Source organism: Diaphorina citri, unplaced genomic scaffold (genome assembly GCF_000475195.1).
Source record: "Diaphorina citri unplaced genomic scaffold, Diaci psyllid genome assembly version 1.1 scaffold1249, whole genome shotgun sequence".
NCBI classification, from domain to species: Eukaryota; Metazoa; Arthropoda; class Insecta; order Hemiptera; family Psyllidae; genus Diaphorina; species Diaphorina citri.
In genome coordinates, this window is record NW_007378678.1 from 47,678 (window position 1) to 72,137 (window position 24,460).

General features: G+C 36.9%; 1 protein-coding gene across 2 annotated transcripts in view; it reads right to left on the reverse strand.

The window, feature by feature from the left end:
- Positions 1-603: 603 nt before the first annotated feature.
- Positions 604-24,460, reverse strand: part of LOC103514953 — a 35,839-nt gene continuing 11,982 nt past the window's right edge. Inside the window, exons 1-4 of one of the 2 annotated variants that reach the window (XM_026827791.1) lie at positions 18,537-18,595; positions 2,216-2,380; positions 1,800-2,075; positions 604-1,671 (exon numbers count right to left, since the gene is read on the reverse strand). In XM_026827791.1, coding sequence (XP_026683592.1) covers positions 1,402-1,671; positions 1,800-2,075; positions 2,216-2,380; positions 18,537-18,587 — 762 coding nt within the window. In that variant the 5' untranslated portion in view covers positions 18,588-18,595 and the 3' untranslated portion in view covers positions 604-1,401. Of the gene's footprint in view, positions 1,672-1,799; positions 2,076-2,215; positions 2,381-18,536; positions 18,596-24,460 lie in introns of those variants that run through there. The other variant, XM_026827790.1, reaches the window with a different exon arrangement.

A 24,460-nucleotide genomic window follows, 5' to 3' on the forward strand; every position in this document is an offset into this window, starting at 1 on the left:
GAATAAATGATTTTTAAAGTCACTAATGTATTCTACATGACGACTCTATTTAGGTCCATTTGGCTTCAGTCCATTGTTCTAACATACTAAGTCCAAATGGATTTGACTCAATGATGTCTACACACGACAAGTCCCCATTCCGTGCATCCAAGGGTTCGCGCGATGGATTTTAGATTTGGACATGTGGGACACCCAGCAGAGTTACAGAAATGGGAGGGACCCTTTTCTTACGATATTTCTATATGAGGAGTCCATGCAGTGTGTACATTTTCAAAATCTTCGGTATTATGTGTATAATGAAAAGATGGATCTAGTCAAGAACTTTCATTTAACAAATTTTATGACGATCGTCAAGGTCAATGGCAAATACTACGTAATCAAATGCTAATATTGCTAATACACACCATCTCACAAAAATGCAACTCTGACTCTGTTTGTGGCCAAACTTCAGGAACCATCCTCAAAACCAGAATCCAAAATAACCTGAAGAACAAGAACAAAAACCACCGAATGTATAGAAATAGATTATTTGATATATTTTTACATTTAAGTGTACACATCTTTCCATCATAATATGAAGAGATTTACATCACAATAATACTAGATTCCGAGACTAAGGACTGCCAAGCAACTGAACTTTGGGATTTTTATTCTACAGGTTTTAAATAAATACAAGAATTATGTATATACTTAAGTAGGTATTTATAACTTACCCAGTCTAGTCTTTCCTCATTCAAATACTCACCAGGTATGTAAATAATACCCTTGGAAGCACTTTTCCTGAATAATAATCCTATTACTTGAACTGGACTAAAGTGTCCCTTTACCCCAACAGTAGGCTACTACTATCATTATGATCAAAATCCTATACACTGTCGAGGATAAAATTCCATACCTCGACGGGGATTGAACCCACGCCCTCCCAATTACCAGGCGAGCGTCTTGACCACTACGTCACCGAGCGGTTGTATGTTGACAATGTTAGAGGAAAATTAACTAAATAATCAGTCAACGCCTACTTTACCACCATTTTCCATTTCCATGTCAATGCAAGTAACCTGATGTTTAGTCATTTTCCTGACTGTCAATGTCATACGTAGATGGCGATATGGTTTTGTTCCTGTCCCCCATACACATACAAGGCTGACATGACGGATTGGAAGTGAACAGTAACTGTCAGCCGTTTGTGTATGACGAGGCGGATTGGAAATGTAGGTGGCTGAGATCTCATGAGGCTTACATGGCACACAATACGATAGGTATATCTGGCCTACAACCTTGGTTCCTCAATAGTATCAGCTAAAGTACCTTGTTAAATGCTTTCAAAAAGAAGCTAGGAGCTACTGATAGAATTCGAATCCATCTTTGGTTTCCATCCTGAATAAACCATCACATCTCGTATTACGTGTTGAGAACATGCCGACAGGAAGCCGTCCGAAACAACTTGATGGCCCAGTGGAAATACTTCTTGTTCACCTGCAAATCTTTCTGCAAACAGTCCGCCAATGTTGAATGACTCTGGTTATAAACCAGGAGACAGTGACTAAAGTAGGTATTGACAGAGGATAAGAACTTATCACTAACGTAGCCACAAATCTGCCAGCTCTTGTTCAAACAGAGATGCATAACGCCATCGTTCATTTTGTTACAGTAGATAAGTAAGTTCTTGACCTGTAGTAGAATCACACTATTGTATTTGTTCAGTTCATCCTGGATGGCTTTCTCATAGTTTGTGAGTTTGCTGCTCACGCGTGACATACAGTAACTGATTTATTGCAGTAGATGAGTAAGTTCTTGACCTGTAGTAGGATTACACTATTGTATTTGTTCAGTTCATCCTGGATGGCTTTCTCATAGTTTGTGAGTTTGCTGCTCACGCGTGACATACAGTAACTGATTTTGGATTTGAGTTTACTGTTGAGGAGATCCTTCACCCTATCTACCTGATTCTCGGTGTTGTATTTGCAGTCTTTGGTTTTCGAGTCGACAGACTCGACGTATCGGTCGAATCGCATCATGTTGGTTGCGATGATGTCCAGTGATTGACTTAGGATTTGCTGGTTGATTTGACCGATTTTGCTGGAGAGTTCTCGGTGTTGTATTTGCAGTCTTTGGTTTTCGAGTCGACAGACTCGACATATCGGTCGAATCGCATCATGTTGGTTGCGATGATGTCCAGTGATTGACTTAGGATTTGCTGGTTGATTTGACCGATTTTGCTGGAGATGTGTGTGACTTGGGAGGTTGTGTTCCGGTAGAGGGCGAGGATAAGTTGTTCCTTCTCCCAGACGTGAGGTTTGACTGTGGTGCGGAGTGAGGAGGCGCTGGTGGCGAAGTCTATGGCAGGAGACATGTTGGCAGAATAGAAGGCAGTGTTATTCTGAAAACATAAAGAGAGAGAAAATGGAAGTTAGTAACACTATCAATCAGGTATCAACAACCAAAGAGCTGTTGAAAATCATAATCATAAACTCTTAAATAAGAACCACATGTGTACATACGTCCCCAATGTCTAAAATATACATAAATCACGATTTTAAATAAATAAAAAGCAAGATCTAATTCAAAGCTCACTACCAGATGCAAAATGATAACAAGTATCGTAAAGTTCTAGGCAATCTTTTATCTCATTAACATTTGAGAATTATTAATGCAGGGGTGTGTAAGCTGTAATCTATGTAAATACATATCTACTCCTCAAATATGTGTATTGGTTTTTTTCTTAAAATAATGAATCATAGATAAAAATATTAAGAGGCATAATATCGGCATAACATTTTTATTAATTTACGTAAGAATCCGTTAGATGTTATGAATTTATACCTCAAAGCTCACGGATTAATTTTAAGCTGTCGATACGATGTCAATAGTTACGAAAATGGAAGTTAGTAACACTATCAATCAGGTATCAACAACCAAAGAGCTGTTGAAAATCATAATCATAAACTCTTAAATCTTTTACAATTACAATTTTTCCATCTTTTTCTTGGGATCTCGTTTTGGAAGTGGAATTCACAAGTTTTGTTTGATTAGTAGACTACCTAAACCACCCTGTAGTTTAATGATGTTTATGTATTTATTCCTGGGATAATAATCCTTTTTAAAGGTAAACGCCATGATATTAGAATATTTACTTTTATTTAATATTTTTTAATACTTTCATTAAGGTGAGAGAAATCGAGGTAAGCACTCATAATTGCTCTTGTGACAAGACTTGCCAACCAACTTGCCAGAATATGATTTATACTATTGATGATCTTCTCGACATGGGACCTGCCACCTCAGACAGAACATTCAGTATTCCGATGAAATAAATATGTCAAATAATGTCAATGCTCACTCAGTCTCCAACAAATATGAAATAATTATCCTCATGGTAGGAAGAAATGTATTAATATACACTGAGGTCACTATGGCACTTGTCCACAGACAGTTTTCCCACCTTTTAGGCGGTTTAATCAACAAGCATACCACGATCACTCCCGCGACAGAACTGCGGTAAATCAGTCTGAATTCAACATACTATTCTTGGCTGAGGTTTCGAAGTATTTGTGAAAACTTGTGTGCAAATCTGCCGCAAAGTTTCTGCAGGGTGGAACTGTGTACGCTCCTCCTGGTCAGATTCTATCATCTATTAATTTCACATTGAAGACCCCTTCGTCTTCGTCATTGGCAGCGTGCCTAACCCCTCTGGCTGCTGGCATGATGAAGGAAAGCGTTTAGAAGAACTTTGTCGGTTCTTGTGACGCCACTTGGAAAAATCAAAGAAAAATCAAACCCTAGCAAACTGTCAACTATGTAACTAGTTTACGAAAAACTTATATAATTTCAAGACAAGACGCCATAAAAGTTGTTTACATTTGAATTCTCGTTGGGAACTTGTTCAACCAGATTGTCCATAAGTTGTGCTAGCAGCTTATGACTTATGGTGAGTAGAAGATTCTGTAAGGATAGTCTTGACATTGTCTTTGTCTTCCTTGTTAGAAAAAAAAGATGTTGCTGATATCCATAATGACTACATTTGTATTGTCTTCTGATCCTGATCCCGACACTGTTGTTAATGTGAATTACTATAATCACAGAATAATTACAATGGAGAAGGAATTAAAAGGTCGAAAATTCTCATGAAAAATTCTCATGAAAAAGTTTGAAGAGTAGTGACGTCAAACTTCACGAAATGATGCGCAGAAACGTATGCGCACGAACACATTAATGTGTTTCCTGCGAGAGAGCTTTGCTCCAGACAGTTGATGTGACGTCATCGCCTACAGGAGCGTATGCCTTGACGTCAGATTTCAAGATTTACCGATATTTTTTAAATGGATTTATCTCGGGCTTTAGAAGTCGTAGAAGGAAAAAAAAATTCCCTAGTTCCTCATTTTTTCTGCTCTCTGACTTTGAAAACTCACCCGAGTCAGCGCAACTGCTCTATTAGGTTCTATGGATTCAATATATTGAACGTCTAAAGCTCTAAAGGGTCTCTTAACTGTAGACAAAGTACCTTTAGTGATAAGTTACCCAGATATGAAAATGGCTAGCTATATAGTCTAGCTATCAAGCGCGCCGGGAGGCGCGCGAACGTCAAGAGTTCGCAGCACCGCCCGGCCTATATTAACACGAAACAGAATTTCATTTCATATACCAAAGTGACTAAAAGTTTACTCCTAAGTAGGAACGTACTAAAACTAATAATAAATATGCTGCACACTATAATAAATATTAATAATAAGTATACTAAGTAGGAAAGTACTAACTACTCACACGATGATACTACATAAAGTATAAACTTGACATTTCAGTGTTCTCTTAACTCTATGAACGTAACACGGATGAATAGTTTAGTGATTTGAAATGAAAAATATAGCGGGTGTATTAAAAAAAAGGCTTTTAGGCGCTTTAAGGCGCTTTAACACCTTTCTTATTCGCAGGGTTTTAACGTCACAGTGTCTCGTAACGCCCAAGGTGACGACATTTTTATCTTCCATTCGGAGACAAGTTTCCAATGAATTGCTGAATTTCAGCAACTTTGCACCACCCTGTAGCTTGTACGGTAGCACGCCTTTTACCTTGTAAGTGCTATAATAGGTGGCGAATTCAATTCCCGCCTTTATCCTCAACGGTTAAGGTTCGTTCTCGGAACGGCTGGGTTTCTCCTATCCTGTCCTCCTCTCCTCAAGTTCGGGGCGATAAAATCTTTTTTGTTACAGTTCCCTCATAAAAAAAAGTTCTTGGTTTATACGTTAGGGACACTCTCCTCAAGTTCGGGGCGATAAAATCTTTTTTGTTACAGTTCCCTCATAAAAAAAAGTTCTTGGTTTATACGTTAGGGACAGCTACGACACGGACCATAAGATTCTCTTGTTTCATTGCTACGAAATAAAAATAGCGATACTATAGACAAACTTAAGATAATCCTGAACAATGCTTATTACTTTTTTTATGCCTAATACCACTCAAATGTGTCTAAACTGTCTAGAGTGTCCCTTTACCCCAGAAGTAAGTCTTAGAATTATTATTGAGGTCAACTTCTCTAACGATGTTGAGGAAATTCCATACCTCAGCTGGAACTGAACCCACACCCTCCTGCTTACCAGGCAAGCGTCTTGACCACCACACCGAGGCAGGTTTGCGGTAACAAGGCAACTGAATGCAAATTTTGCCGAGATAAAACATGCCGAGATAAAACAATCATACCCAAGTGACTGACCTTAAGGTAGTGCCAAGATGAGTCATAACAAGTTAGTACGCTAATTGCTAACCTACCCTCTGTTGATCAGTGTATGTGGGAAGGTAAACACACAATAGGCAACATGATAGAACAAACGAAGCGAGGTCTAAAGCCCGAACAGCCAGGCTAGTTACCTTGGAGGGTAGCGCATCTACCTTGTAATCACTAGGTCGCAGGTTTCCCACCCGGGGGCAGATTTTATCCTAAACCAATAAGGTTCATTCTGGCGGAACGGCTGGCTTTCTCCTATCCTGCCTTTCTTCTTTCTTCGCTTTCAGGACGATAAGACCTTAGACATTATAGTTCCTTTTACCAAACCTCTAAACGAATATCCGAGAGTTCTCATCCTAAATCTAAATGAACACTTCTTCTTGGAGAGCTCTACGATTCAATGAACCCCTAGAATTTCGTAAGAGCGCGGAGCACAGTCCAAATTTGCATACCATAATAATTGACGTTTACCTCCATTTAAACATGGACAGAACATTGTAAATATCTCCGTTGATAGTTAATTACTCGCTAACTTTGTTAATCAGGCTCGCGATGAGAAATATTCTCACCAACCAGCAGAACCTATCAGCCTACTAGGCGTTCACGGTCAATTCCAGTGACCGTAACAAGTATAAATACTTCCCATGCGTTGAACAAAGTTAGGGTGCGAGCTCACTGAGGCCGGTCACTCACTATCAGGTAAATCTGACAGGTACGCCTGAATAGGTCCACCTGTCAGGCGTTCGGCTGGCCTCAGGAGACGCCAGCCTGAGAAAACATGTAGCGTGCTGTACTGACGCAGGCTTCAAGCTTCAAAACCATTTCTATCGACGCGCGGCGACGAAGCAACCCAATTGTCAACATGAGCAGTATGAGTATGCTGCATTCAAAGATTTTGTATTTGATTCATATAGTCTTGGAGCAAGCTTCATGTTGCCTTGAAGCATGGTTCACTGCAGCATGCATGTTGCCTCGGTGTAATAGCACCTTTATATTATGTAGGTCTGAGCCGAAAGATATCAATTCTATTCATAACAAACCTAGACCTACTCTGACGCTTCGGATTTTCACATAAATGAATAATCAACAGGGCAATTAGCTACTAAGTAATACCCCGAGTGTTGGTTTTTATTACCTACTTAAATAAATTATTCAAATTGCAAAGTTATGACCGTACAGGGTGTAAGATCAAACAAGATCTGAGTTACTACAGTGTACAGTTGTTTTACAACAGCGGAATTCTCCAAATATCTTGGAAGGACCGTATCAAAAATATTCAAATCCTATTAAGATAAATTTGAAGAAAGAGACAAAGATCTTGAATATCATGAAAATCTGCAAGACCTTTGCGAAGTAGTTCGGGAAAACATACAAGTTGTTTATTTCATAGAATTCATAGACATTGTTACATATCGATTTCTTTCCTATTTCCATCATGAAGAAAATCACCAAACTTTCAGCCTTTTTGGCTCTATATTAGACTCTATACTTTTCACCACAATTTTGATGGTAAGTTTAGGTAGGTAGGTAGGTAGGTAGGTAGGATTTTTTTTATTTTATTGTTCAGAACAATTCAATCTCGAGCTCAATAAACTTTGAGCTGAACCCTCCTCGTCTAAAACTTTAGTTACAGGGTGTAAGATTAAACAAGATCTGAGTTACTACAGTGTACAGTTGTTTTACAACAGCGGAATTCTCCAAATGTCTTGGAAGGACGGTATCAAAAATATTCAAATCCTATTAAGATAATTTTGAAGAAAGAGACAAAGATCCTGAATACCATGAAAATCTGCAAGACCTTGGCGAAGTAGTTCGGGAAAACATACAAGTTGTTTATTTCATAGAATTTATAGACATTATTACATATCGATTTCTTTTCTATTTCCATCATGAAGAAAATCACCAAACTTTCAGCCTTTTTGGCTCTATATTAGACTCTACACTTTTCACCACAATTTTGATGGTAAGTTTAGATTTCCATCTTTTTCTTGGGATCTCGTTTTGGAAGTGGAATTCACAAGTTTTGTTTGATTAGTAAACCACCCTGTAGTTTAATGATGTTTATGTATTTATTCCTGGGATAATAATCCTTTTTAAAGGTAAACGCCATGATATTAGAATATCTCATTCATTCATGATAGCATAGAGTATTAATTCATGTTGATGATAAAGTAAAACCGCCTTCATTCATAAATATTTTCAAAGTCGTAACTCAAAGAAAAACGAAGATTTTGTTCTCCCCTTAGCTCGAGAAAACAGGGTGGGTTTCATCAATGGTCTAAAATATACATAAATCACGATTTTAAATAAATAAAAAGCAAGATCTAATTCAAAGCTCACTACCAGATACAAAACGATAACAAGTATCGTAAAGTTCTAGGCAATCTCTTATCTCATTAACATTTGAGAATTATTAGTGCAGGGGTGTGTAAGCTGTAATCTATGTAAATACATATCTACTCCTCAAATATGTGTATTGGTTTTTTTCTTAAAATAATGAATATAAAAATATTAAGAGGCATAATATCGGCATAACATTTTTATTACTTTTACGTAAGAATCCGTTAGATGTTATGAATTTATACCTCAAAGCTCACGGATTAATTTTAAGCTGTCGATACGATGTCAATAGTTACCTTTACCTAAATCGAGACTTGGAATAATAAATCATATTCCAATTCTGATTTTCTGGATCAAGGTAAGATGAAATAGGAAGGCCAAGGAAAATGTGTACATTATGTAAATGAAACCGTGGTGAGTGTAACTTTTATTTAATATTTTTTAATACTTTCAGTAAGGTGAGAGAAATCGAGGTAAGCACTCATAATTGCTCTTGTGACAAGACTTGCCAACTTGCCAGAATATGATTTATACTATTGATGATCTTCTCGACATGGGATCTGCCACCTCAGACAGAACATTCAGTATTCCGATGAAATAAATATGTCAAATAATGTCAATGCTCACTCAGTCTCCAACAAGTACGAAATAATTCTCCTCATAGTAGGAAAAAATGTATTAATATACACTGAGATCACTATGACACTTGTCCACAGACAGTTTTCCCACCTTTGAGGCGGTTTAATACTAAGGACATTTGGTAGTAACGCTCCGACAGTTTCCTTTCACTGCACCTTTTCCACTGGCAAAGTGGTTTAGTGGTACGTGTGTGAACCTAAATGAAAGCTGTGGACACATCTCTGCACTACGGTAGTTTTGCAGCTACTAGGTATATGTTTGTCTTCACAAAAGTTTTATGAGCTAGTGTAAAATTATGCTTTAATCAACTACTATTGTTCACAGTCCAATTACATTTAAATGAAAATGACGTATAATGTTTGTGAATAATTTAAATTATTTGGTTGAAAAACAAAATGTGCATGATAGTTGGAATTCATAGGTAACCTTTGGCAACCAAAACTGTTTATCTGCACTTCAAATGCTAAAGTTAAAGATGAAAAAACACGATATTTTTCCCCTAGTGTTAAAAATTTCACTTCGACAAACAACGAACAAGCACTTGCGGCTTCAACAAGCATACCACGATCACTCCCGCGACAGAGCTGCGGTAAATCACTCTGAATTCAACATACTATTCTTGGCTGAGGTTTCGAAGTATTTGTGAAAACTTGTGTGCAAATCTGCCGCAAAGTTTCTGCAGGGCGGAACTGTGTACAGGCTCCTCCTGGGCAGATTCTATCTATTAATTTCACATTGAATACCCCTTCTTCGTCGTCATTGGCAGCGTGCCTAACCCCTCTGGCTGCTGGCATGATGAAGGAAAGCGTTTAGAAGAACTTTGTCGGTTCTTGTGACGCCACTTGGAAAAATCAAAGAAAAGTCAAACCCTAGCAAACTGTCAACTATGTAACTAGTTTTCGAAAACTTATATAATTCCAAGACAAGACGCCATAAAAGTTGTTTACATTTGAATTCTCGTTGGGAACTTGTTCAACCAGATTATCCATAAGTTGTGCTAGCAGCTTATGACTAATGGTGAGTAGAAGATTCTGTAAGGATAGTCTTGACATTGTCTTTGTCTTCCTTGTTAGAAAAAAAATATGTTGCTGATATCCATAATGACTACATTTGTATTGTCTTCTGATCCTGATCCCGACACTGTTGTTAATGTGAATTACTATAATCACATGCCAACCTCTTTTTAGCCTTTCTTCCTTTAATGTGGCAGGGTTCTTCTGAAGGAGCAGTTCCCATTTAGGTGCTGGGTCATTAGGAGAACACCAGAAAGCAAAATATTTGCAATTGAATTTCGAGCCAAACCTTCTGCGTGGCAAGCAAGTGCGGTACCCCTGTGAACCTTTAAGATATTTTTCAGGAAGGGCTCAATTATTCCTAAACTTTGTGATTTCCTTATGTCAAGTTAAGTCTTCTGTCCCTATGAGAATTCCATATGCAACACCCAATCCTTCCAACACCATGTGATAGGTGCCATGCCTATCTCATGGACACGGAAAGTAAGTAGGTATGCAACAATTTAAGCCATGGAAAAAAAAGACACATTTTCGAAATTTCGGTACTTAGTGCTTGACTCATTCAGGATTAACATTCGTGATAGTTTCACATGGTGACATCTTGAGATAATTATCATACCATCTTATCACATGTAGTTAACCTAAATAATCACGTACCTCTGCACAGCACGTATGAAGCTCTCTCTAACGGATTTCATGGGTCCTAATTAGAACCCATCGTCCGTATAGCATCTCAAGTGAGACTAACACAGACATGGGTTGGAAACATCGTGAGTAGCGATTATGAGTAGCGGTCGTGAGGAGCGAAGTAGAAATAGTGAAACTCAACACTGAAAGTATGTATAGGTACTTGTATTTATGCATAAATAATTACATATTTGTAATATGTTGCTGGAAAAAATATAAAAGAAGAAAGAAATTTGAATATCTAGGACACATTCGATTCATGTTAACGTAAAACCGCCTTCATCCATAAATATTTTCAAAGTCGTAACTCAAAGAAAAACGAAGATTTTGTTCTCCCCTTAGCTCGAGAAAACAGGGTGGGTTTCATCAATGACAAAGTTTATATTCCAGAACTTTGCTAATTAAAGTCATCTCCAATTTACTTGGCATTCGGTTCACATGTCAAAATCAGATTAACATTATTAACATTCTGTGGTAAACAAAACAGTAACATCTCCCACGATGCCAAAGTTCAAATGTCTCAAACCTCTTTCCTCTTTGTTCTAAACCGACTGAACTTTCATTTAGTTCTCGAAATCACATGGTTTCCACTGATCTTACACAAAACAATAGGGAATCATGTCGAAAATCGGCGCTTAAGAAACAATAGCAACTATCGAGATTTTTTAAATGAGGTTTCTACATTTTGGGAGTCCTTACGCATTTTTCTAAAGTTTTTTATACAACTTACAGTTTATACAGTTTTATACAACTTACAGTTTATACAACTTATTTTACAGTATTGAAAAAATATTTATGATATAAATCAGTTTTTTGCTTCTCTAGAACAGTTGGCCAAATGTTCGTTGGGCCCCGTTGTTCCTTAAGCTCCGATACACCATGTTTGTCACGCATTGGGTACTAAGTGAGATCCACATAGATTTAGTGTGTGACATTTTGTATGTGACTTGGATACAGAATTAACTTTACACCTACTGAGTATAATACAAAGTACACTCACATGTGAACTATTCTGGACAGATGGACTTTTTCAAATTAACGACATTGCCATGGAAAATAAAGCCAAATAGACAGTTCCTTGAAGACAAAAACACGACCATTTAGTAGAAAAAAAATTAGCTGGTACCCAAAAACGTTTAGAAACATGGTTAAAACATTTAGAGAAGGCTGTCAAAGTAATGAAAAGGAAATGCAAACTGTCCCCAATTTTTTTGCACGCCAGTGTATTTGATTTAGAAATTTCTAAATCAATTACCATACCTACAGCTTGACATTTTGCATCGTGCTGATTTCTGTTTACCGTTGTTATTTATGATTGCTTCAATTTTGTGTCACTTTCATTAAGAACTTGGTAAGAATCAAGTAGAAGAACGTCATTCTTTAGAAACAAGGAAGAACGGAAGGTAGAATGAGGTTTGAGGAACTAGTCTGTAGCAGTAGGTAACAAGAATATGAAGACATAGTAGAAATCATGTTGGTTTTTATTAAAAAGTCCATCTTGAAGACGAAGGCCCGGATTTGAAGTAGTCCACACTATGGTCGATCTATATCTATCGACATCGCCCGAAAGTTCTGAAACACTTCCACGCTATGAACATTTTTTCATTCCGCCAAAATCCTTTGATTGTACCTGAGCCGTTACCACTACAGAATGTTGACTGCAGCCACTAGCCAACTATAGTGTGGACGCAGCTTTGCAAATTTATATGAAAGTTATTGAAATTCAGTATGTGACATAGATACAGACATTACACACTATTTCGTACGTAAACTATGTACTACATAAGGAGACTATTTTCCTCTTGAGCAATCCTTCAAATTAGAGCAAGCCCATTTTGCTAATTGACCCTAAATCAAGAAACCTTACGCATATTATAAGGCCCTAAACCTCGTAATTTTTAATCAAAAGCATTTAATTTTATTCAATTATTCTGATTATTCACAGTTAGATTACAAGCTCGGGTTCGCCAATCTATAAGAGCAATATATTCTGCTAGTATTCAATAGCAGGGGCGGATTCATGCATAGGTCCGGGCCTAGGGGCACACAGCTCTAACGGCACCAAAGAATCGAGCGGAGGAAGCCTTTTAAAATTGGAACCGTGGTGTGATTAGAGTGGATTTTCTGCTTAGATCAAAAATGGAAGCAAGAAACATTTTGGTTTATCTACTCTTCAGTATAAAGAGCACTCTTTAAAACTTTAGTTTAACACATGTTCCATCAGCTTTCCTAAGACGCCCGTGAAGATATTGGACCATCACAATATAAAATCTATGAGCAGTGTGCGCTCGTTGCCAATGTTAATGTCTGTGGCATGACAAGCTGGCACATTTTCTTTTTAACATACTCCAGTGCAAGGAAACGATACAATGCATAATGACATCAATAACCTATTACATTATGTCATTAAGTTTTACTAACGTGACAAAGAACTCCCTCCCCACAAGGACAAAACTTACATGTCTCGAGAGTTTGGAAATGCCAGTCCGGCCCTGATATTATCATTTATCATTTGCTATTGAGATGTCGGTGGATTCTTATATTAAATATTATCATAAGTATTTGGAATAAGTTAGTCACAAGTTAAGTAAGTTCTCACGTAATTATTGTCATTATATGTGTTACGTATTATTTAGATATACAACTGGATTATAATAGATTATCTATATTAATAACACTTTGTTTTTTAAATATATGTAGACATTATTATGTTCGTTAATATTTTTTCTTTCAATTTAAGGCAAGACAAAATAATTTAATAAATAACATGTGAATGTGTTCTGATTATTATGTATAATATCTAATAACTAGATAACTACTTGTTTATAATTAAAGCAGGAAAGTCACAGAAATAACTAACTAAATTATTGGTACCTATTAAAATCAATCGCGGCAATATTTATCTACAAAGACAACTATGTATTTTTGTTCAAAATAATCAATTAGCTGATATTAAGGATCAAACTTTAACTATTTTTTCTCTTAGTAACTTCACTTTTTCATTATTTATTTTTTAATGGGTAAATATTGTAAAAATGGGAATCATAATTTCTTTCATCAGAAAGGACGCGTGTATAACTACAGGAACTAAACAGCACTGAATCAGAAAAACTTGTTTGGTACTTTGGTTCCGATTTCGATCTGGAACTTGAACACAACAGAACTACCTTGGGCTTTCACACTATTTTAAACTTTTTGAACTAGAAAACTGCAGAGATAACCTTAATTTTGCACTAAAACAAAATATGTTATCAAAAGATAAGATAATTCTGGACTAGAAAAAGAAAGTGAAAAAGACTAAAGGGAGGAAGCCTTTTATAATTGGAATCGTGGTGTGATTAGAGTGGATTTTCTGCTTAGATCAAAAATTGAAGCAAGAAACATTTTGGTTTATCAACACTTCAGTATAAAAAACACTCTCTAAGACTTTAGTTTAACAGATGTTCCATCAGCTTTCCTAAGACGCCCGTGAAGATATTGAACCATCACAATATAAAATCTATGAGCAGTGTGCGCTCATTGCCAATGTTAATGTCTGTGGCATGACATGCTGGCACATTCTCTGTTTAACATCCTCCAGTGCAAGGAAACGATACAATGCATAATGACATCAATAACCTCTTACATTATGTCATTAAGTTTTCCTAACGTGACAAAGAACTCCCTCCCCACAAGGACAAAAACTTACATGTCTCGAGAGTTTGGAAATGCCAGTCCGGCCCTGATATTATCATTTATCATTTGCTATTGAGATGTCGGTGGATTCTGTAAGTCTGCCAAATGGAGTTTATTTATATTGATTAAATAATTAGCAGAGGACATTTTCCAAACGTCGATTTATACGGGATTTAAGATCTCTACCTCACCCGAGGGCGTAGCTAGCAGGGGATCTTCCCTTGAACTTATACAACATCCTCTGTGTTTAGCAAATAAGGGAATCATGTCGTCATTAACATGCAATGAGAATTTACTGATGAGGGGATGAATATCTTTTTCTATGAGGCATGGTTGAGTTCGGGATGCGGGATGAATGTCTTTTTCTATCAGGCATGGTTGAGTTCAGGCAGATAATATCTGATAATATTATTATTATCGATTGATTACTGTTTCTGTTGAAATGAAAGGATGGCTTAGCTTAGTATGGCCTTAAATTCCTTCAAGCGCTAGGTTATGTGTTTGATTCCCGCCCGGAGTGATCTTTATCCGAAACAGGTAAGGTTCGTTCTCGGAACGGCTGGGTTTCTCCTATCCTGTCCTCCTTCGATTTCAGGACGATAAGATCTCCGTTATTACAGTTCCCTCTATCAAATTTCTACTCTACAGACTCTACTGGTAAGTACCTACTCGATTAAAGTAGCTGCTCAGTTGTCTTTACGAGACTGAGTGCACCCGTATTCCAAACACAGAGCCGAAAAAGCTTCGACTATAGCGGGAACGGGAAATGAACCCGGGATCTCTGGTGTGCAAGCCTAACGTGATACGCTCTCGGTCGGTCACGACAGGCTCTCACAGTATAAGTTCTCTGCCACACGGTAACACGTTCCGTGAATGGTCGGCCTAGTGTATGGAGCCAGCCCTGTTGTTCTCCTATGTACCGATGTACACCGAGGTGATTAAGTGACTTCTGCTTTCAACCCTGAGAATCCTAGGCACATCTCCTGGCACAGCCTCAGAGAATATGATCATCTTCTTTGTAGTCCTCGTATAATATTAATGGTTATGTTGTTGCTGCATCTTCTTCTAGTTGTGACGAGTCTGCTATATCGCTGGGGTCATCTGCAAGTTCATTGAAGATGACTTTGTGAGTTTCCAGAATGTTATCGTATTCAGTTTCTTCGCATCTTGTGAATTCTTTCGAAACTTTGTCTTTTCCTTCTGATTCTCGTGATGGTAGGTCTTGAGATTTTAATTGATTCATACCGCACATAAAGTAAGTACGGTAATCTTCTTGTCAGCTGAATGGGCTGATTTGATATAGTCCATGCATGCACATGCGCGTTGCGCTAGTTGAAATTCCCTCCAAAGCAAAGGTCAAAATTCAAATTCATTTGTCACTAAAAATGTACCTATAGGTACATTCCCAATACTTTTGTAATTTTTGTGAAGATAATAGAGAGGACGTGATATCGATATACATGTTCAAGCACGTTATGAGGTTCAAGATTTGGTTGGTCCGAGAGTATGTCCATGAACTTGACGCGTTGAGAGTCAAGTGTCAAGTCAGCTCATTAAAATTCCACGAGTTGCACGGTTCAAGCTATAATTCAATAAGATTCTGTAATTCTAATACAAACTGATTAGAGAGGAACGGTTTGGTGATAGTTTCTCAGAGGTAGCCACACACCATCAGGTTTTCCTTGAAGTTTGGACCGAACAATCCAAATCTTTAGGAAATCCTCAACATCAATTAATGTTGAGGATTTAATATTTGTGGTGTAATTTATTATTTGTGGTGTATTAATTAAGACCATTTTAATATTTGACCATTTTAATATAATTTAATATTTGTGGTGTATTAATTAAGACCATTTTGACCAAAGGAAGACAGTAAACACTCACTTAAGACAAATTTGAACAAAGGTTTTTTTTTAAATGCTAGTTATAAGTTATACTTTAAGCGATCATGACGTTGTACACATAATATTTTGTATTATATAATGTACAATAAAAATTGAATAATAATAATAATAATAATAATAATAATAATAAGGTAGCCATAGCCAGAGGTCCTCATCTAATTGATTTTTATATCGAGAAAGAAACTTTAAGCATAAAATCTAGGCGCACGGCAGTGCGCCAGGCCAAGTTTCGGCCTGAGCACGCCAGTGTGTATATTACACGAAACATTTCGACGCATTTTTACCCCTATCATAACTCCGTCAATTTTCAATTAAAAAATTTCAAAAATAGGTAATATTATAATTTGAATTACTTTCATGTTCCTAGTTCCTATAAAATTTGGATATTGGATACCAAGGTGCATGTACAATAGATCAGTTGCGCTAAAACTTGGGTGATGTTTCAAAGTCATAGAGCAGGAAAAATGAGGACCAACGAAATTTTTCTTTTTCTTCTATGACTTCCAGATCCCGAGATAAATCGATTTAAAAAATACCGGTAAATCGTGAACTTTGACGTCACGGCATACGCTCCAGTAGGCGAAGACGTCACATCAAATGTCCCGAGCAAAGCTCCCTCGCAGGCAACGCATTAATATGTTTGTGCGCATACGTTTCTGCGCAGTTCTTTCTGCTCCTGCGCTAGAGCGCTAGCATAGTGGGGCTACCTAACGGACGAAAAAAACAACTGCGTAAAGTCTGACGTCACATATATTTGAACTCTTTCATTAGAACGGAAAATAACAAGCGGGGCCCGTCCCTCCGGGAATTTTCACTGGGCGCCACCCACAGGCGGAATTAACCGCTTTTGGGCGGTTTTCACAAAACGGTTAGAGATATCGAAAAAGTTATGAGAGTTGACCCCCCCAAAACCATACCTAAAACCCCCCAATTGGTAATTTTTATGAACATCGGAACAACGGTTAGCGGTATTTTCCTGTATTTTTACAGTTAACAGTATTTCGACCGCTTTTTTAATGACTGATATAGTCCATGCATGCACATGCGCGTTGCGCTAGTTGAAATTCCCTCCAAAGCAATCTTGTGAATTCTTTCGAAACTTTGTCTTTTCCTTCTGATTCTCGTGATGGTAGGTCTTGAGATTTTAATTGATTCATACCGCACATATCGGGGTTTTTCCTGAGGTTTAGACGGAACAGTCCAAATCTTTAGGAAATCTTCAACTGGCGTCAGCTGGAAAAATTTTGAAGGGTTTATTGCTCTTGGGGGAAAAATTAGGCCGTGTGTGTCCGGGAGTTCAGTCGAGAAATGTCTTGAGGAAAAAGCGATAGTATGTACCTGCCTTAAGGTCTTTGTTATGCTTATTTAATCATTACTAATTCACTAATCCTCATGCTAGATGAATGCCACTTGATTAGACGGATTAGAGGATTTAGGTTGAGTTCATTAGTATCCAACTTAATCCTAGTTCAATTTGATTGGTTTCAATTATATGCGGAGGTCGAATGCTTAGACGGATTAGAGGATTTAGGTTGAGTTCATTAGTATCCAACTTAATCCTAGTTCAATTTGATTGGTTTCAATTATATGCGGAGGTACAAGTACAACAAAACACCAACAACAAGTACAACAAAACACCAACAACAACTCACGGAAAATTTTCAAAAGCTCGCAAATAGCTAGGTAATAAGGAGATCTGTACCTACTAATGTAGTGTAAATACACACTTAGAAAAAAGGAGTGAGATCCCCCACAAAAACACAAATGTGAAAAAAAAGGCCAAGTTCCTATCCAAAAATGTATGCGGAGGTGGGATCAATCAATATTTACATTTCATCAATGAGAAAATCTCTAAAGAAGGCACAAAATATTGCGAAATGTGAAGGGCAAAGTTGTTGAGGTTTAAATTAGGGCTGTGATTGAATATTGGGCCTCTAGCAACAGAGATACTCGATTGGAAGAAGTTGTATGAACAAGATCGAGAGAAGACCATTCCGTTTTATGTACACACTATTGTAGGTATATAGGTATAAAGACGGATTGAAGACGTCCAACACCTGAGTGACCTGAGGGCAAGTGCCCTCAAGGTAGTAGCTGTGGCTATTATTACGGCTCTTCTTCCACTTTTCCGTGTTAATACACGATCATTTTCTGACAACCACGGAATTCTGTACCCAAGCCCAACTCGGTCATTGCCATCGATTAACGGACCTAGCCGACTCGATTTTGACACCAAGCCGACAGATGATAGGTTATTCTTTAAGAGTAGGTACTGTAGGGATTATTATCATGTGTATAATCTGTTATTGTAAACTGTGAATTTGTTAAAATTGCAAATAAATAAATATTAAATAATAAAAAAAAGAATTGGTCATACCAGACTAAGACAAGGTCATCTATGAAAGACTCGTCAAATTCACAGAAGGCGATAAAACATTGGTCTTTACATGATTTATCAACATTCTTGTCAATACTGAAAAAGGTATTGTGTGGAGCACTACTTTACTCGTCTTTTAAAATCAAAAAGGTTGCTACTTATATCACAGGATGAGCACTTACCGTGATTTGGTTGTGTGTCATGGAGGCTTGCATGGTGAGGATCAGAAGCATTTGAATCAGAATGGGCGCGCCATCTTGGGTTTCCTATGGTTTAGTACAGACGCCATTTTAGTGGAGACCAATATCCGAGAAGCAGGAAAAAAACATCGACAATCCCAGGATTTGGTCATTTGAACCAGTCAGTTCTATTACAAGTCTAGTGTCTACTGGTAGAAACTAAGGTTGCTACTTGATCCCATTACCCATAGAGTACACACTACACACCTATACACGGTGTAATATTGTTATTAATTAAGTATAAGTAATTATGTAGGTACTCATTAGTCCGTCCTTCCTTTATTATTACTAATAATAAAAGGTATAGTGGACGGACTATTGTATTCGCTTCGGTGTCGTCTGTCTGTCGGTCGGTCTGTCTGTCCCCATAGATAATAAACTGAATATTAAACAAATTAGGTAGGTACAAAGGTATTCTTTAACCATGATCGAATAAACTACGGGCTAAAAAATTCCCGATAGAGTACACACTACACACCTATACACGGTGTAATATTGTTATTAATTAAGTATAAGTAATTATGTAGGTACTCATTAGTCCGTCCTTCCTTTATTATTACTAATAATAAAAGGTATAGTGGACGGACTATTGTATTCGCTTCGGTGTCGTCTGTCTGTCGGTCGGTCTGTCTGTCCCCATAGATAATAAACTGAATATTAAACAAATTAGGTAGGTACAAAGGTATTCTTTAACCATGATCGAATAAACTACGGGCTAAAAAATTCCCGGAGGGACGGGCCCAGCTTGTTTATTATTTGATGGGAACTCAGTAGAGTATTGCCTATTATTTCTATTACCTTACGGGCAATTGTACCCCCTACAAGGTTGTATAGGAAACTTGCGGTAGGTTCCTAATTAGGTGTTATCATTGAATCAGGAGTTCGCAACTTGTGGTTCATAAGCCACCCCAAATGTGGTCCGCCATGCCCCTTAAAAAAAATCAAGAACTTGAATTTTATCATGAAAAATACATACCTACTTTTCAAAGCTGGAAGATTTTTAGAGGAATTTACAGTTTTTCTTTCTTTTTACCTAATTTAAGTTTTATTATTTAATATTTATCAATTTCTTTTCAATTTTATTTTAAGTAGCCTCGCCTGAGATACAGTCAATAGCCAGTAACTAACATTTTAAGAGCCCCTGTCAATGCAGTAGTTAATATTAAATCGTGTGTGTAAGCTCTAAACTCTAAGCCGTATAGTAATGGTAAACCAAGTACCTATTGTACAGTTGACTTTACTTGAAGTTTGATCAGAACTAGAATCATTTGTTATTGATGTACATACATAGGTTTACCTTTAAATTTCCTTCAAACGTGAGAATGAGAACCTGCGATAATTTTATTGAACGAAGCGAGATCTGATTTTAACAAAATATAATGAGCAAATTTCCTCAGAACATGTTTGTCACATTTCATCAAATTCGAACAAGCCGTTCGAGAGTTATAGTGAAATCACCCATAAATATAAAAGGGATTTAGCTAACAAGCTGACAAAATTAAAAATTGGAACTATGTATTTTTGTTCAAAATAATCAATTAGCTGATATTAAGGATCAAACTTTAACTATTTTTTCTCTTAGTAACTTCACTTTTTCATTATTTATTTTTTAATGGGTAAATATTGTAAAAATGGGAATCATAATTTCTTTCATCAGAAAGGACGCGTGTATAACTACAGGAACTAAACAGCACTGAATCAGAAAAACTTGTTTGGTACTTTGGTTCCGATTTCGATCTGGAACTTGAACACAACAGAACTACCTTGGGCTTTCACACTATTTTAAACTTTTTGAACTAGAAAACTGCAGAGATAACCTTAATTTTGCACTAAAACAAAATATGTTATCAAAAGATAAGATAATTCTGGACTAGAAAAAGAAAGTGAAAAAGACTAAAATTTTTGAATAAAATCTAAAGGTGTGTCCACATAGAGTTGACCGGCCGTCGATTGACCGCCGTCGACTATGTGTGGACAGTGTGGACAGTGGACACACCTTTAGTAAAATAATCCGAGAGCTATGTATACATTTTTGACAATTTTGAAAAGCACCTTTATCCAAAACAATCTTCTTTGTTTGCACAAATAAGCAAAGCACTAAAAGTTTATTTCGTTAAGTTTGTAACTAGAAAACACAGATTAACATTTTTAACCATATTACTTTTTTCAAAACAGATTAATTATAATAAGGTTTTATTCAATTTCTAGATGAATTATAATGGATTGTATTTTTTTTAGTTAGGTACTGTCTGCGCTCGTATTTTCGTTTTATTTTTCGAAACTTTCGCGAATTCCAAAAAAATGTTCGCGCGTAATTTTTTCTTTTAGAAATTCACGTGGTCGAAAAAAATTCGCGTCAACTCAGAACTTCTCGTCTTCAGCAATCACTCATCGGCCCGATCTACCAAAATCCTCGCACGATACGAATAGATCAAATGCATTTGCAGAGCGGAAAGTTTAGACTGCACGATCGGCAAAGATCGGCTTGGTTCGTAAATCTCCGAGCAGCGTGCATTGTACTCGGATGATCTTGATCTTGCTATGGGATCAATGTTATCGTTACTATTATTGCTAATTGTTAACCTACTATAATAACGATCTAGTCGGGTGATTAAAACGATTGACCAGGGCGCTGCGGTCTGACCTACCTCTCTAGCTTTAGCTTTACAGTTAGATTTGATTTTTCATTAAAAAAAAGGGGGCGGATTTTATCCTGATTGGATAATGTTCGTTCTCGGAACGGCTGGCTTTCTCCTACCCTGTCTTCCTTCTCTCTTCGATTTCGGGACGATAAGACCATAGCAGTTGCATTTCCCTTGAAAATCCTATTATTTGAGTGAATTGAAAATGGAGAACATTGAAGAGAAGTTGATAGCATTAGTTCAAGTTAAAACTGTTCTGTACGACACCTCTGATACAGACTAGATACAAGCAACAGTGTTTTTGTCCTTGTGTTCAATGTTTGAACACAATGAAACATTTAAATTTTTAGATGAGTAATATTTATTTATATTTTCTAAACAACTCTTATCTATTCTAATTATGTAACCTATAATAATGTGTATTTGAAGGCTTTGTTTAAAGGACCTAACTCTACTTGAACGCTTTTTGAGTAAAACAGCTTTTCTAAGGCGGAAGGTTGTAATCCTTTCCAAAAAGGATCTCCTTTATTAAATATGTATATTCCCTATTCACATGTATCAAGTCAAAATACACGAGTTTTTTAAAAATCGAAAATTTCCAAAGCTGTTTTACACAAAACTCAACTTTCGTCTTTAGACTCTTCTTAAATAAAATCGTTCAATATGATTTTGTTAAATTATAATTACACATATATTAAATTAAAATTCCATTCCTCGGCTGGGATTGAACCCACGCCCTCCTGTTTACCAGGCGAGCGCCTTGACCACTACACCACATAATGAGCAAATTTCCTCATTTTCTTTCAATCCTTGTATTTGAACATGTTTGTCACATTTCATCAAATTCGAACAAGCCGTTCGAGAGTTATAGTGAAATCACCCATAAAAGGGATTTAGCTAACAAGCTGACAAAATTAAAAATTGGCCGGGTTAAAACTTAAAACTAATCGATCGACATCGATTTTGCCAAATTCTAATCGGTACTCGAGATATTCATACAAGGTGGCTCCTTTTTAAAAAGTCATCCTGTATGTCTGCATAGTCCAATATCCAACAGTAATTGAGGAGCTGGGTGCAAAAAGGGCAATAAATGAAAATCATCAAACTGAGATATTTAACTTTAAAGTTTTCAATTTCTCAATGTTCCCTGCATTCTTGTTCTCATCCTTAAATACACTTTGATATCCAGTATCATCAATATGCAATATTCCGGGAATATTTGGCCCTTTTCTTACCTCTTTTTTTTCCCCTTTCTTTGTCCTGTCTTCTTCTTCTTCTTCTTTCTTTGTCCTGTCTTCTTCTTTCTTTGTCCTGTCTTCTTCTTCTTCTTCTTTCTTTGTCTCTTTTTCTTCGAAAAGTACCTATAATGTTTACAAAAAACGCTGTAACTCATCGAAAAAAAGAAGTTATCACTGCAGTTCAAACGCTGGAAGATAGAGCGCACCACGTTCTATTAAAAAAACCGTTTTACGCAAAAAGGGCAAAAAATCCATATTTCCCTTTTTGCACCCAGCTCCTCAATTGTTCCAAAGGTCATTAAGGTCATTGTCAAAACGAATACCGCAAAGATTAAGGACACGATCATCATCTTTTTGCACCCAGCTCCTCAATTGTTCCAAAGGTCATTAAGGTCATTGTCAAAACGAATACCGCAAAGATTAAGGACACGATCATCAGGGAACGTGATGAATTAGGATCCCCAATTTGGTGATTGGTGATCCTAGGGCTACGGGCTACCTGATGCCAGAATCAATCTGCTCAATTCAAGGAAAACATAATTATCCAGATATGGACTTTACTTATTTCTTGCCAAATATTGACGGCCAGTCAGTTTCATCAAAGATATCTATCTACCTACAGCCTACACAGATGGATTTTAGGTAGTTCAATATTACCTACCTACCTAATTTAGTTATACGCGGGTGTATTTATCCTTCGATAAAAATTAAATTACACCTCCATTAAAACACAATAAATAAAAAGAGGTTTCCATTCTCTCAATTTTATTCGGAATTATACGATTCCTATCAAATTGTATTTGAGCAGAAGAGAACACAACCTAAGGCCCGGCGCACATTGAGACACAGCTACGCAGCACAGTCACGCAGCACAGCAAAGCAGTTTTTGTAAACCATTGGATTCAATACATGCATGGTTTTTATTTCGTAGCTATGGAATAACTGCTACAATAGACCCATGTATTGTGGTCTGTGTCGTAGCATGCCCATCCCGTAGCATGTTTGCCTCTCATCAGATGGACGAGAAGAGACACAATACTTCTTAATTGGGTGCTGAGTCAACACGAGATCACTAGAAAGATCCCCGTCAAAATATTTGTAATCAGAATACGAGTGCAAATTTTTTGTCGACGGCGACGCCGAGAATGCAACCCGTGACTTTCTGCATAGCAAGCTAGACCGCTGGCACTGACTAATTCTTCGGAATCGTTTCGTTTACCATGATTCGGGCATCTTTTTTTTTTTTTTTTTTTTTTTTTTTTTTTTTTTTTTTTTTTAATGAATTGAGTGACTTTAATTACTGCTTCATAGAATCGAAATTGGAATGGTACCTTCCCCCATCTTTTTTTTGGCACCAAACTTGACGGTTTAAAGTTCAAAGATCCTGGTAGCCCTTCACGGAGTATTAAAACTACTTCATCAGTCACTCAGGTCAGTCAGTCACATTTTATTCGCTAAAAAGTTTGGCAAAAAGATTTGGGCGGAAGGCCATTTCGATCTTGAAGCCTTAAAGCGTCCATATTATTCCTTCATATCCAATTGTATACCAGGTTTAAGCACTCTAATGTAACTTTTAACTTCCTCAATACTATCCCCATTTTTACGCAGCTTTACAAAGCACATTATATGTGTGTACCGCAGAGTCCGGCTTTGAACCGGACCGCGTGACGGCAGCGGAGATCTAAAATACGAATTTTCAAAGAAATAAGCTATATTTTTAGTATATCTACTCCTGGAGATCTTAATTATCTGACCAAGACTCCACCAAGCGGGGTACTTGGTTAAGTGTTTTGTCTTGACTAAAAACGCTTGGTTTAAACTAAAAAAAGAGGAGAAACAGGGCTATGTCTCGAAATAAAAAATAAATAAATAAATAAATAAGTAAAATAAAAACAATTTACGAGGTACCTATTTCTCATTCGGTATTGTACATAATACAAATACTACAACTTAACATGACACATAAACAATTGTTTATTTACCAATA